The sequence below is a fragment of the Corythoichthys intestinalis genome, chromosome 15 (assembly GCF_030265065.1).
Source record: "Corythoichthys intestinalis isolate RoL2023-P3 chromosome 15, ASM3026506v1, whole genome shotgun sequence".
NCBI classification, from domain to species: domain Eukaryota; kingdom Metazoa; phylum Chordata; class Actinopteri; order Syngnathiformes; family Syngnathidae; genus Corythoichthys; species Corythoichthys intestinalis.
This window is the reverse complement of record NC_080409.1, coordinates 16,471,077-16,486,532: the sequence shown is the minus strand read 5'-3', so window position 1 is coordinate 16,486,532 and position 15,456 is coordinate 16,471,077. Positions and strand designations below refer to the sequence as shown.

Sequence of the window (15,456 nt, the reverse complement as noted above, 5' to 3'; positions counted from 1 at the left end):
CACCTCTAATCCATTTTCTGGGAACTTGCACTTGTCGTCATTGAAGAAAACAGCTTTGACTGTTTAGCTTGGTCCAGTAAGCTTTTATTCATTTTTTCCCCCCTTTTTTTGGTAGGGGGGTATAATATACATTATATATTTTAGTCATAATATAGTTTAGGACTTTCACTCCACTAAAGGCCAGTGTGAAACATAACATAGTGTAAAAAAAAATCTTCCGTTAAAATTGAGACTGCAATCACTGCCAAAGTCACACAAAATTAAAATAAAGTGAGTGCTTTGAATATTGGTAAATATCTGAGTTGCACATGAAACAAGACATTAGCAAACATATCCAGACATATGAGATCAAATGATATGTCAATGAATTTTATATTTTCACAGCTTCGCGAAATACAAGTAAAAATAAAGACATTGGGTTTTTAAAAATACCTTTGTAGCTGTTTCACTGTGTGTGTGGTAGTTCTATTTCTGTCCATTAAAGAGCTCCACACAGACTTATAATTAAGGGTGGGGTCAACAAGAACAGTTATTCTCACCTCCCAAAAATGTACAGCAGCTCACTCTTCCACTCTAAAGTAAAAAAGATATGGAGCTCCAACGGGGATTGAGTTAATAATTGAAAGACACAAGAGCAGTCACTTGGCAGCAAACTGGAAGCCAACAACAAATGTCTTTTTAGTTTCCACATCACAATTAGGCCAGTTAAGTGAGCCGTTTCTCCCAGATTAGAGGAGCGCGGCCTAAATTTGTTAAAAAAAATAAAAAATAAAAAAATAAATTAAAAAAAATCTTGGTTTTAAGGGTGTGGGCAACATTTGTGACATTTAAATCAGTAAGAAAAAGTTGAAAATACAAGGAGAACTCTGGAGGAAGAACAATTTTGGGCCACTGGCATTATAATATAATATTATGAATATTATTCAAAAGTTTCTAAATCGGTATTGTTCAGATTCTTCATTCTTCTACGTTCACAGCTTGACTGTATTAGCTTACAATCCAAGGTTTTGACACTCATATCCTGAATGTGTTCCCAAAGATAACAAAATTCCACGTTTTGCACCAGGCGTTCAGTTTCCCCTCACAACAAAGTGGAATGTGCATCACAGTGTACAGTGTCTAATTCTTATTACCTTTTTAAGGACTCCACAGTCCAGCCCTTCCTATTATGACATCGATCCAAATCATTGTAGTTAAACTTTAAATACTGTATACCAGTGCTTCTCAATTATTTTCTGTTACGCCCCCCCAAGGAAGACGTAAATGTTTCGCGCCCCCCCCAACTCTCTGCCGCCACTGTAAATAGTATCATTCGTCTATATTACTATTATAAGTACGCCTCAGCCTAACATTGTGTCCTTTTTTTTCTATTAAAGAAAAAAAGTAACATAGATCAACTTATAATAAAGTATAACTTTTTTAACATTGTGTTGCTTGTAACAGAAAAGACTTAACGCGCATCAATTTGCCTGAAGTTAAAAAAATAAAATAAAAAAAAAGTCACATCCAAACTGTAAAAATACACTCAAGGTACATTTTTGACCATTTGATACTGAAAAATAAAATGTAATAAAATCAGTAAATAATAACAAATTCAAATTGATTAGAAACATTTACTCTTCAGGACAACGTGCCAAAAAATTTGACCGAAAAACAAAACTGAATAGAAGGGGGGGGGGGGGGGGGGGGGGGGAGTCTTTGGACAGAAGGAAAGTTTTTATTTTCGCTGATTCACCACAGTGCTCACTGGTTTACTGATATAACACTGACAAAGCGGGACGATTGTGACAATTGGCAATATTCGGCACATTTTCGCTGAAAAACAATCAAGCGGCTTATCAATGAGATTGAGGTCGAATGTCTTTAAGTGGCGTCTTAACTGATTTGGCTTCTCCGCTATAATCATTTTTAGACTCAGTAAACAGTGGTCTTTCCTCATTTCCCACTATATTAAAAGTCAAAGGCAAACGGCCCGAAAAAAGCGCATTCTCGGCGGCCGAAGTAGAACCGTAGGTGAGGGCGGTGGTCGTGACGATCCCAAGCCGAAAACGGCACTTCTCGGCCGGACACGTGAGAATCGAAGAAGACAGTGGGTCGCTGCGTGAGTCCAGCTCTGCATGAGTCTCTTCCGTGTGCTCTTGCTTACTTCAAAAATACTGCACGCACTTTGAAAATGAGAGCGCCACTGCCACCCACGGAGTGGATGTGCAAGTACACTTTATTCTAGTACGGCAAAAAAATTTTAAAAAATAAAAGCATGTTCCCCGAGGTCACTCGCGCCCCCTCTGGCATCGCTCTGCGCCCCCCTGGGGGGGCGCGCCCCACCATTTGAGAAGTACTGCTGTATACCATCCATCCGTCCATTATCTACCACTTAACCCAGGGTTGTGTAACGGGGGCAGCAGCTTTAGCAGCCTTTGGCCCAGACTTCCCTCTCCCCAGCCACTTCAAGCAGCTCCTCCGACAGGATCCCAAGGCATTCCCAAGCCAGCCAAGAGACATAATCTCTACAGCGTGTCATTGGTCATCCTCAGGGCCTCCCGCCGGTGGGACATGCCCGAAATCCGCTATCAAGCATTCGAACCAGATGCCTAAGCCACCTCAACTGGCTCCTCTCAACGTGCAGGAGTTGCAGCTCATCCCAAGTCCCTCCCGGATGACCGAGCTTCTCACCCCATCTCTAAGGGAGAGCCTGGACATCCTGCAGAGGAACTCATTTCAGCCACTTGTATCCGGGACCTTGTTCTTTTGGTATCCCTCCATGAGTCATTACCTTACCGTGGTGGAGGGGTTTGCGTGTCCCAATGATCCTAGGAGCTATGTTGTCTGGGGCTTTATGCCGCTGCCAGGGTCACCCATGGCAAACAGGTCCTAAGTGAGGGACCAGACAAAGCATGGCTCAAAAACCCCCTTATGATGAATATGAAATATGGACTTACGGTAGTTCTCCCTCGCCCAGACGCGAGTTATCGGGGCCCCCCTCTGGAGCCAGGGATGGAGGTGGGGCTCGACGGCAAGCGTCTGGTGACCGGGCCTATATCCATGGGGCCCGGCCGGGCACAGCCCAAAAAGGCAACGTGGGGCCCCCTTCCCATGGGCTCACCACCTGTAGGAGGGGCCAGAGGGGTCAGGTGCGTAGGAAGTTGGGTGAAAGCCAAAGGCGGGGGCCTTGGCGGTCCTGACCCCTAGCTAAAGAAGCTAACTCTTGGGACATGGAATGTCACCTCTCTGGCGGGGAAGTAGCCTGAGCTGGTGTGTGAGGCAGAGAAGTTCCGACTAGATATAGTCGGACTTGCCTCCACACACAGTTTGGGTTTGGGTACCAGTCCTCTCAAGAAGGGTTAAACTCTCTTCCACTCTGGAGTTGGCCACGGTGAGAGGCGCCGAGCAGGCGTGGACATACTGTACATATTGCCCTCCGGCTTGGCGCCTGTACGAAAGGGTAGCCTCCCTCCGCCTTCGGGTGGGCTGCGGGGTCCTGACTGTTGTTTGTGGTTATGCACCGAAGGGTAGAGTACCTCAGAGTACCTAACCCTAACCCTTTTCGGAGTCCTTGGAGGGTGTGCCGGAAAGCGCTCCTTCTGGGGACTCTCTCGTTCTGCTGGGGGACTTCAACGCTCAGGTTGGCAATGACAGCGAGACCTAGAGGGGCGTGATTAGAAGGACCCCCCCCCCAGGTTTGTCCATAACAAACACTAAGTTCAAACATAGGGGTGTCCGTCCGTGCAATTGGCACCAGGACACCCTATGCCGCAGTTCGATGATCGACTTTGTAATGGTGTCATCGGATTGGCATGTTTTGGACCTTTGGGTGAAGAGGGGGGCGGAGTTGTTAACTGATCACCACCTGGTGGTGTGTTTGCTCCGATGGCAGAGAATATGCTGGCCTGGCCTGGCCTGGCAGACCCAAATGTATTTTGAGGGTTTGCTGGGAAGGTCTGGTTGAATCCCCTGTCAGAAAGAGCTGGGGGACATTGAGTTCAAGTGGGCCATGTTCCGCGCCTCCATTGTTGAGGTGGCCGATCGGAGCTGTGGCCGTGAGGTAGTTGATATACTGTATACATGTAATGCAATTTTATCATGATTAACCATCCATTCTTTCTACTGCTTAATGCTTATCTATATTATCATCCCAGCTGACTCAGGCCAAAAGACAGGGAACACCCATAACTAGTTGCCAGCAAATCACATTGCACAAACAGAAAAACAGCCACTCACATTCAGACCTATGTATGGATAATTTATTGTTCAAGTAATCTACCATCCATGTTTTGGAGACGTGGGTGGAAACAAGAGTACCTGGACTAAACCCCTGCCAACACAGGAACATGCAAACATTCACACAGGAATGTTGTTTAATTTGTATCACTTTTGGAGTACATTCTTAATTTCATTTGACCTTTCAGATTTAAAGTGGGTAGAGTGTTAAAAAAAACACCCACACACCCACACACATATATCAAACTGTCATAGTTGTTAAATACAGTTGTGGTCAAAAGTTTACATACACTTGTGAAGAACATAATGTCATGGCTCTCTTGAGTTTCCAGTTCATGGCTTTTAAGAATACTTGTTCAGTCACGGCAAGACTTTTAGAAGTTAGAAGCCAATACCAAGGCGATAGAAAAGCATGGAATATGGACTCGTTGGATATGAACAATGCATATCTGTTTTAGGCATACAGTTGTGGTCAAAAGTTTACATACACTTGTGAGGAACATAATGTCATGGCTCTCTTGAGTTTCCAGTTATTTCTACAACTCTGATTTTTCTCCGATAGAGTGATTGGAACAGATACTTCTTTGTCACAAAAAACATTCATGAAGTTTGGTTCTTTTATGACTTTATTATGGCTGAACAGAAAAAAAGTGATCAAATCTGCTGGGTCAAAAATATACATACAGCAGCTCTAATACTTGGTAACATGTCCCTTGGCCATTTTCACTTCAATTAGGCGCTTTTGGTAGCCATCCACAAGCTTCTGGCAAGCTTCTGGTTGAATCTTTGACCACTCCTCTTGGCAGAATTGGTGCAGTTCAGTTAAATTTGATGGCTTTCTGACATGGACTAGTTTCTTCAGCATTGTCCACAAGTTCTCAAAGGGGTTTAAGTCAGGACTTTGGGAAGGCCATTCGAAAACCTTAATTCTAGCCTGATTTAGCCATTCCATTACCACTTTTGATGTGTGTTTGGGGTCATTGTCCTGTTGGAACACCCAACTGCGCCCAAGACCCAATCTTCGGGCTGAGGACGTTAGGTTATCTTGAAGAATTTGAAGGTAATCCTCCTTCTTCATTATCCCATTTACTCTCTGTAAAGCACCAGTTCCATTGGCAGAAAAACAGCCCCACAGCATAATACTACCACTACCGTGCTTGACGGTAGGCATGGTGTACTTGGGGTTAGAGGCCTCACCTTTTCTCCTCCAAACATATTGGTGGGCATTGTGGCCAAACAGCTCGATTTTTGTTTCGTCTGACCACAGAACTTTCCTCCAGAAGGTCTTATCTTTGTCCATGTGATCAGCAGCAAACTTCAGTCGAGCCTTAAGGTGCCGCTTTTGGAGCAAGGGCTTCCTTCTTGCACGGCAGCCTCTCAGTCCATGGAGATGCAAAACACGCTTGACTGTGGACAGACACTTGTGTTCCAGCAGCTTCTAATTCTTGGTAGATCTGCTTTTTGGTGATTCTCGGTTGAATCTTCACCCTCCTGACCAATTTTCTCTCAGCAGCAGGTGATAGCTTGCGTTTTCTTCCTGATCGTGGCAGTGACAAAACAGTGCCATGCACTTTATACTTACATAAAATTGTTTGCACTGTTGCTCTTGGGACTTGCAGCTGCTTTGAAATGGCCCCAAGTGACTTTCCTGACTTGTTCAAGTCAATGATTGTTCAAGTCAATAATCACTCACAAAAAATTGCTAATTCGTGTTGCTGTGTATATTTTTGACCTAGCAGATTTGATCACTTTTTCTGTTAACCCATAATAAAGTCATAAAAGAACCAAACTTCATGAATGTTTTTTGTGACAAAGAAGTATCTGTTCCAATCACTCTATCGGAGAAAAATCAGAGTTGTAGAAATAACTGGAAACTCAAGAGAGCCATGACATTATGTTCCTCACAAGTGTATGTAAACTTTTGACCACAACTGTATGCCTAAAACAGATATGCATTGTTCATATCCAACGAGTCCATATTCCATGCTTTTCTATCGCCTTGGTATTGGCTTCTAACTTCTAAAAGTCTTGCCGTGACTGAACAAGTATTCTTAAAAGCCATGAACCTGCCCAGGAAATGTGAATCTTACCTTATATTCCCTGAAAACTTAGTAACTCTTAAAAAAACTTTGAAAGGTTTGTGTAATCATTTTTGGCAGTACGTCACAGCAAAACAGAAATTCATCTGGTTCCTCTTCTGTATTGTTGCTCAGCTTTTTCAACTTCCCTTAGGAAGTATTCTATTCTTTCATCATTGCTTGTCCCATACTTCACCATAACTATTTTTTGTTTTACACATCTGAGTGTTTCCTCTTTATTATGCGGCTGAAAATGTCTTTTCTCCATGCCATTACTACAACATGAGACAAAAACCAGGGTTGAAGCTTGCCGTGCCTCGAGCCCTTAGCAGTCCAGTACTTGCGGGCGATTACATCTGTACTCACAGCTAGAGCCATCAACAAAGCCCAGATGCTTTGAAGTCTGTCACAGTCACGCAAAAGTCTTTAAGTCACTGCTGTAAATTCCCTCATGCTTTGACAGGTAGTTGTTCTACCCTTTAGTCAAAGTGTTCAAGCAACGCTGTGACTAGTGCCATAGGTCAACACAGTGACCCCGCGCCTATCTGCACCACACTCAAGAGGCTTGAGAAATAGCAAGTTTGCAAGCAGAGATGATATCAGCCTTATTCCATCTGTTTGCTCTTAATAGTGGAAATAGTGTGAAGGATGAATATGTATGTAGTAAGTTATCCTCTTTTGGTGACTTCCACGGCAAACACACATTCGGCCAGAACATAATGCACAAAAGACATGTCAATACAGATGGCAGTGTGGCATTGTTTGCAAACAGGAATATTTCTGGTGGAGTTTTAGTCTCCACTTCAACCGTGAAACATTTTGAAGTGCAAATGTAAGCTAATGAAAAACATCTATATTTTTATTGAACAAAAAATGTGGGTAGGACAAGACGAAACATTTATATTAGGCACTTGCGAAAACGCCATTTTGCACAGCACACCTGTGGCCGTAGGTATGTCACCTTTTTGTGATTGACCCCCCTTGCCCTCTTGTGTCATGGTTTGGAGCTATTCTCAAAGAAAGTTGATTGCATATAGGCCAAAGTTTTAAAGCTGGCAACGTGGTTACCACTACTAAGTTCAAAGCCACTGTGTTTCATTTAGTTTAGTTTACTTGTTAATGATTTCGATAATGGGGATGATGATGAAAAAATTATGAGCACCGTATTTTTCGGACTATAAGTCGCAGTTTTTTTCATTATTTCAAGTCACAATTATGATGAACTGAATATTTGACTGAAAAAAACGTTTTCAAAATTGACTGAGATGTGACTTAAAACATTTAGAATCCTCTATATTTGATCATAAATTGGATCACAAACTTAATAATAACTCGAGTTATTTTGGGAATTTTTGAATGAAATAAAAAGGGCCATCAATTGTTCTGTGAGCCTTGAAGAATACGAAAAAATAATTGTGAAAAAGATTAGTTCCAGTTTTTTCGTCCAAGTGCCTATTTATATGAGTAGTTTGGATACATGTGTTGCACTTGGGGGATTTACTGTGAGAAAAAAGAACCTCCACTCTACTGTCATCATCATCATTAGCTCAATTGGTTAGCATGATGTGCTAATCATACCAAGTTCGTGGTTTGGTTTTGATCCCCGTATGTACCACTATTTGGATAAATCTGATCAATTTATTTGTCTGGTGGAATAAAACACACACAGACACATTAGACTAGATAGATAGAAAAGCCGCAGTTACTGAAGTGAAAATTAAGCAAGTTAAACAAGTGGCTATGTTGGGGATTTCTCTGGCCTGTGTCTACTCCTGAATGATGCGTTGTGTAGTTTTGCGTACTTGCTATGCAGCAGCAATTGGTCAAAACACTAAGGCACATTGTCTGGTCTACACGCAGCACATTTTACTCTCGAAACTCCCTCACTCGTGTGCCCACACACCACAGTGGAGGAGCAGCATTATCTGCATTTGCTTAAAAACCCCACTAGCCTTGCGGGAATGATCCCAGCAAAAGATGACACATCTCTGTCCATAATGTTTGGGAGCAAAGCATTTAAAAATAATATTTACGGAAAAGAAGAAAGCAGGGATGGAGCCAACAATATTGGCCTTATTGGTAACAATTGAGATAGATGGCCATGAACCATTGGGGAAGCAGTTTGTATAGGGTTTGTGACAAAACTGTTGACCTTACTTGCAGGAGGTGGGGGAGGAAATTCTTCCAGATCCATCTTTAAAGCTCTTCTCCTCTACAAGCTCTTCAGGCAGCATGGGGAGGATCAACTATGCACACTAACATTCCTGAAGGAAAGAAGAGGTGAAAAGATGTCACAAGGACAGATATAACACTTAAACCAAAAAAGCTTCCCAGAAGTAAAATTTTACAATACATTTTTTATGTGCAGTTACTCGGCAGGCTATATTGTGTAAACTGTCCACATTTTTGCATGTGACTTGTTGTTCTCATTGGTCTCCTAATAAAGTACACAGTGACATGCAAATGTTTGGGCACCCCTGTCTATGCCCAAACATGTTCATGTACGTATAGTGTGACAAAACATTGTAAATAACTGATTCATAAGGATTTTTTCTTTCAAATGCAAATGAGAAACAGTTAAGGTCCCAAGGTCAATGTGATAGATGCAGGGCCAGGGCAAGTGTCTTGTACATGCTGACAACGGACAAGTGAAATGTTCATTTAGAACTGCATGCATTAGAGGCACTGCATTCATCAGCATCAGAATCTTTGTTCATTCACAACCAGAGGTAACACTTTGTATTTAATGGCTCGAACGAACAAAAAAAAAAAAAAGCTTCTTATGACCCTGAAGAGTGAATTACTAGGCAATGACATCATTTTGTTGCAGCATAAAGCAGTAATTGTTGCTGCACGTTTTAATCCTATTTTGCAGAATACAACAGAAGTCGCCAAGTGTCAAACACAGTGGAAAACAAAGCTACATGATGAGGACACAGCCAGCAAGAAAACTCTTTGTGAGTGTGAAAGCTTGTTTTGTCTGCAAGTAATGTGAAATCTACCGCTTCTCTGTCCTCCGCCCAATATATAGGGCACAAGGCCAGAAGGGAGAATGTGAACAGAGGGCCAGTGTCTGCAGAGAGTAGGGTGACTGGTAGATATAGTGTGATCGCTATAAGGTAGAGTATGTACTGTACAGACTGAGGATAAGCAGTTTGGACAAAGGAAGCGGAGGGAGGCAACACTAGTACACAAATCGAGACTAAGGACGACTGCTCATTATTTGGTTCATTAGGTGCACCTATCGTATAAAAATAATCAATCCATCCTTATGACACTAAGTCTTGGCCAGCATATATTTGGCCAAAAAAATAGACATTTTATTCAAACAGGCCTCGCATAATGCCATGAGCATCAAAATATATAAAGTAAATAACAAGTGTCTTGATAGGTGGCACGTTTGGGTGTGACAATATATTGAAATGTTTATATACCGCGATAGTTTGTATCTCAAAAGGTTATCGATATGCTCCCGCCAAGAATAAGGATGTCATTTTAACCATTTAAAGTCGCAGGGCATGTGGGCGTGTCCTGCCGGATGCCATCTTTGAAGCCTTGTCACGTTGTAATTACGTCACTCATGTGCCACTGGTTGGTCTCGTTTGAAAGTGATGAAGTTGAGGCTCACTCTCGTTTTTACTTGAAGTCAATCAACCAAGTAAAACGGGAGGTAATGTGATTTGAGTTTCAGAGTTTTATTACCCTCATAAATAAACATTAAAAGGCTGTATGGACCATGTGTTTATGTCCATATTTTTATCATTTCTTGTCCTTTTTCAAAACTGACAGCTCCACGAAAAACTACATATCCCAGGTGCCATTGTTAGGTCACAAAGGAAGGAAGCGACGCAGCACCCAACGAGAGGTAGGCGGAGGTGAGGTAGCAAGTGACGGCCGGTTGCATTTAGTGAGCGACTTTGTGGCAGAATGAATCGAAATTTAGCGCAAGCAATTGCGTTATTTCATCAACTAGACAAAGGGGATGGGCCAGATTTATCGTCGTTTTCTTCAGATGAGTCGGCAAGTAAGAAGAGTGACAGCAAAGGCAAAAAACGCCTAAGTCCATACCTTCTGTTTCTGTTAAATTATAAGATAAAACTATTCAGTCTTATTTGAATGTTTATCCTAACAAGTTGAAAAATTGTATCAAGCTTCAAAACAGTTCGTTGAGCTGTCAACATGCTCGGTTGTCAATTTGACATCAATATTACAAATTTTGACAATTTTTTGTTGTTGTTGTTGTCTTTTTAGGTCCAATATATTGATAATATTTGGTTAGTGAAAACAACAGTTCGCACGTGAAAGTTATGGCGTCCTGAAAAAACGGCCCCAACAAGGCCATTATGAACAATTCTTTCTTTGAAATATAAAGGCAACATCAAAAGCATGCAACATTTGACAAAATAGGCCCGGACCTTAAAGGGTTAAAATGTGTCACTGCTGGAAAATAAACAACAAACAACAACAACAGGTTGCTACCTAAATCTTCCACTACAATAGTGTCTATGTTAGCTCATTGGCTGCCATTGACGTCCAGTTCATTTTGACACTAAAAACTGATTGGACGTCAAAATGACATGCTTCCTTTGGTGTGACAATGAACAGCCAAGTCCAAACAAAATCCTGACAGGGAAACTCGTCTATCTATTGAATTCTCTAGCACAGGGAATGAGGGGATGAGAAGTGGGCAAGGGAAGCAAAGATATATGTGTTTGATTTATAAACGAGGAAGAGAAGTTACACAGTTGTGAAGAGAAAACATGACTTTTGAGTACCATGTCATTACAAGTCAAATATTTTCTCTCAGATTCCACCAAGCCTGAGCTGTCTTTGATCCCTGCTGCTTTTCCTCTTTGTCAGAGAAAAAAATATTCAAACTTTTCATCTTCCACATCAACATATCTTTAAGACAACTGAGCAAGGGTCCAAGGAATATACAGTATAGCAACACCATTAATAGAAACCCGAAAAATCAATTGAAGCTACTAAAAGGGAAAGTTAAAGACAACCCCGACAACCCCATGTTGATGACAGACTCAGCTGAGCATGTGATTACATGTTAGGATCACTGAGCTGCTTCAGACAGGAAAACATCTGTGCTGTTGGCGTAAAGCAGACAAATTCTTCATCTCTACATTTCCAAAAACCTCTGTAAAAACTCAAAATACATAAGAATTTAATTGGGCTAATCATACTATAGTTACGAAAATCACACACACCCATTCATCCATGTTCTATACCCGTTATGGTATCCTGTTCATGCATGACCAAAAATAAACTATAGCATGAAGGCCAGTGTTGGTTTCGTCAATGATGACTATAACGAAAATATTTGGTCGCCGAACAATTTTTTAATGATGATGATGTTACAATGATGAGCTAAAAACGGTTCTTCAGAGACTTAAACATAACAAGACGAATGCCAGTAAAGTTTTCATCTGGCAATACAAGAACGAGATGAAAATTCTCCAGTTTCCGTCATGAGTTCACAATGTGTGACATTTTCTTACCATGTGTCTAGTTAGCAGTGTTGTTAATCTTACTGAAAAAAAGTAATTCATTATAGTTACAAATTACTTCTCCCAAAAAAACATTGGCCACACTATGTGAAGTTTTTTGTGAAGGTTTTTGGTACAATTGGCCCGAGCCCAATTCTTTACCCTAATTTACCCTTTACCCTGAATCAGCTGTTAAAAGTTGTTAAAATTGCTCCCATTATTGCATTAGTTCCCTTCTCTCTACTTTCGACATATGAAAGTTTTAAAACTGTTTCATCATTTAAAGATAGATTCAAGTCAAGATTTTGCCGATTTAGAAGTTAAAAAGTTACTTAGGTTCGCTAGGAAGGTTCTCTACAACAGAGCCGTCCTAAAAAGTACTGCTTTAAGATGGCGGCTGTCTACTAACTCATTTAGTGCCATGTCTGTCATTTTGCATCTAGTTATATCTATGTACAGTACATGTGATATCTATCATGTCTACCATATCTACCATAACATACGCGCGTAGTTTGTACTAGCTATCAGCTACAACATGTATTATTGGAGCTACCTAGCATCGCGTTTGCTCGGCGTCACAACTTTCTTGCCTCCTCCATACTCCTGCTCCGTCGTCTCGGTGAGTCCGTCTCCCTCAGACTTTTCGACCAATATAGTAACGCATAGTAACGCATGCCTTTCCGTCCTCAGTAATGGTAATGGCGTTGCCAAGATGAGAAAAGTAATTAATTAGATTACCCATTACTGAAAAAAATAACGCCGTTAGTAACGCCGTTATATTGTAACGCCGTTATTAACAACACTGCTAGTTAGCACGCATCATAGCAATGTTTGGTCATGTCACTTACGTGACGTGCTGCACCCCCCCCCCACCCCCCCCAACACGACCACACACACACACGCTTACTCACTGGTGTCCTCGCCAGGCTTGCCTTTTGTGATTTTTTTGTGCTGCCCGGTAAGTTTTGTTTTCTTATCTTGGCTAGATATGCCATATGTTCATTTAACTTTAAAAAGGTCCATGCTGAGTAATCATCAACCACTAAATGTAACTTGTAGTGTTAGCATAGCGTTTGCATTAGCATTAGCTTTTAGCGTGGTGTCGTCTTAAGCATACATACTTACGTACAGTTTGTGGCGTCCAGGTGAGTTTAACAAATTGAAATTAATGTACTGTTTTCCTGCTGAGTGTATATTATTATGGATGTCGCGATCCAATCACGTGATCGGAAATTGGCCTGATCACGCCATTTTTCAAAGGATCAGAATCGGGTGAAAAGGATTTTTAATTAAAATAATATATATATGTTTTTCTGCTTCATGCTCGTACAGCGCCACAGCCTTTCAGCATCCCGCCCGCTAAGCAGCGCGGCCAATAGGCCTGCACAATATATCGTTTGAATATCGCGATATGTGCATGCGCAATAGTTCTATCACAGTTCGTGCAATTGTTTTTTTTGTTTGTTTTTTTTGAACACGTAAACTTTTGTTATGCTTCATAAAAGCAGAAAGTGCGTTGAGACGTGGCCTCCTGGATCCCTTTCACATACATCAATCTTCATAATTCACAGATTAAGCCCCTTAGCCTGGAGCAAACTATATAATATGAACACAATGTGGTCATGCGGAGTCAACCAAAATCTTCCTAAACAAACCTGTTCAAGTCATCTGGTGAAAGTTCTTCTAGCTAATATTGCAACATACACTCACTGGCCACTTTATTAGGTACACCATGCTAGTAACGGGTTGGACCCCCTTTTGCCTTCAGAACTGCCTCAATTCTTCATGGCATAGATTCAACAAGGTGTTTGAAGCATTCCTCAGATAGTTTGGTCCATATTGACATGATGGCATCACACAGTTGCTGCAGATTTGTTGGCTGCACATCCATGATACGAATCTCCCGTTCCACCACATCCCAAAGATGCTCTATTGGATTGAGATCTGGTGACTGTGGAGGCCATTTGAGTACAGTGAACTCATTGTCATGTTCAAGAAACCAGTCTGAGATGATTCCAGCGTTATGACATGGCGCATTATCCTGCTGAAAGTAGCCATCAGAAATTGGGTACATTGTGGTTAAAAAGGGATGGACACGGTCAGCAACAATACTCAGGTAGGCTGTGGCGTTCCAACGATGCTCAATTGGTACCAAGGGGCCCAAAGAGTGCCAAGAAAATATTCCCCACACCATTACACCACCACCACCAGCCCGAACCTTTGATACAAGGCAGGATGGATCCATGCTTTCATGTTGTAGACGCCAAATTCTGACCATACCATCCGAATGTCGCAGCAGAAATCGAGACTCATCAGACCAGGCAACGTTTTTCCAATCTTCTATTGTCCAATTTCGATGAGATTGTGCAAATTGTAGCCTCAGTTTCCCGTACTTAGCTGAAAGCAGTGTTACCCGGCGTGGTCTTCTGCTGCTGTAGCCCATCTGCCTCAAAGTTCGATGTACTGTGCTTTCAGAGATGCTCTTCTGCCTACCTTGGTTGTAACGGGTGGTTATTTAAGTCACGGCTGCCTTTCTATCAGCTCGAACCAGTCTGGCCATTCTCCTCTGACCTCTGGCATCAACAAGGCATTTCTGCCCACAGAACTGCCGCTCACTGGATATTTTTTCTTTTCCGGACCATTCTCTGTAAACCCTAGAGATGGTTGTGCGTGAAAATCCCAGTAGATCAGCAGTTTCTGAAATACTCAGACCAGCCCTTCTGGCACCAACAACCATACCACGTTCAAAGTCACTCAAATCACCTTTCTTCCCCATACTGATGCTCGGTTTGAACTGCAGCAGATTGTCTTAAACCATGTCTACATGCATAAATGCACTAAGTTGCCGCCATGTGATTGGCTGATTAGAAATTAAGTGTTAACGAGCAGTTGGACAGGTGTACCTAATAAAGTGGCCGGTGAGTGTATATCGCAATAGACCCTACCCACGTGACGTCACAACTCCGCTCTCCTGAATGGTACCGCCCAATTGTCCGTCAAAAAATAGTGTTAACCTGTTACGGCTACATACATTCCTCCTATTTACGGCGTGTTTTTCTGCTCCTTAACATTAATAATCAAAATGGTGAAGGCGTGTGTGGCTGTTGGTTGCACTAACAGAGAAGATGGAAGGAGAGACTTGAAGTTTTACCGTATTCCGAGGGATCCAAAGAGGAGAGCGAAATGGACGGCTGCAATTCGACGTGAAAACTGGGCACCAAAAAATCACCACAGACTATGTAGTAGTCATTTTATATCCGGTAAGATGCATTTAAGATATACTTAGAGGGTTTTGGGCTGACAAATAACCACAATTAAGATCATTGTTAGGCTAATCGCCGACAACATACACGTATGTATGTAGTGAGAGTGCTATCGCTAAACCATATAAACATTAAAAGCCTTAACTCCATTGACAAACGACATGAAATACATTAGACTTGACAGTGGATGTTAGCAATAACAAAAGATTTTGAATTGAAAATTTCGTAACTCACCTTTCCAAGCACAAGATAGATTCCTGCCGAATTTTCGTGGACGAGGACCTGTTTCACCCAACCAGCAACGAAGTATTTATAAGCCTCCAAGCTCTTGAAGTTTTTCAAATTTTCGTGAGAATAGGCTGATTTTGTGTGGACAAGATAATTGTAAATATCAGCGTA

At 41.8% G+C, this 15,456-nt stretch overlaps 1 protein-coding gene across 3 annotated transcripts in view; it reads right to left on the bottom strand.

Annotated features, from left to right (window-relative positions):
• The window catches only part of arhgef10 (Rho guanine nucleotide exchange factor (GEF) 10), a 94,124-nt gene that overhangs the window by 61,777 nt on the left and 16,891 nt on the right, over positions 1–15,456 (bottom strand). For all 3 annotated transcript variants that reach the window (XM_057859242.1, XM_057859243.1, XM_057859244.1), the window contains exon 2: positions 8,454–8,560. In XM_057859242.1, the coding sequence (XP_057715225.1) occupies positions 8,454–8,490 (37 nt within the window). In that variant the 5' untranslated portion in view covers positions 8,491–8,560. The remainder of the gene's footprint in view (positions 1–8,453; positions 8,561–15,456) is intronic.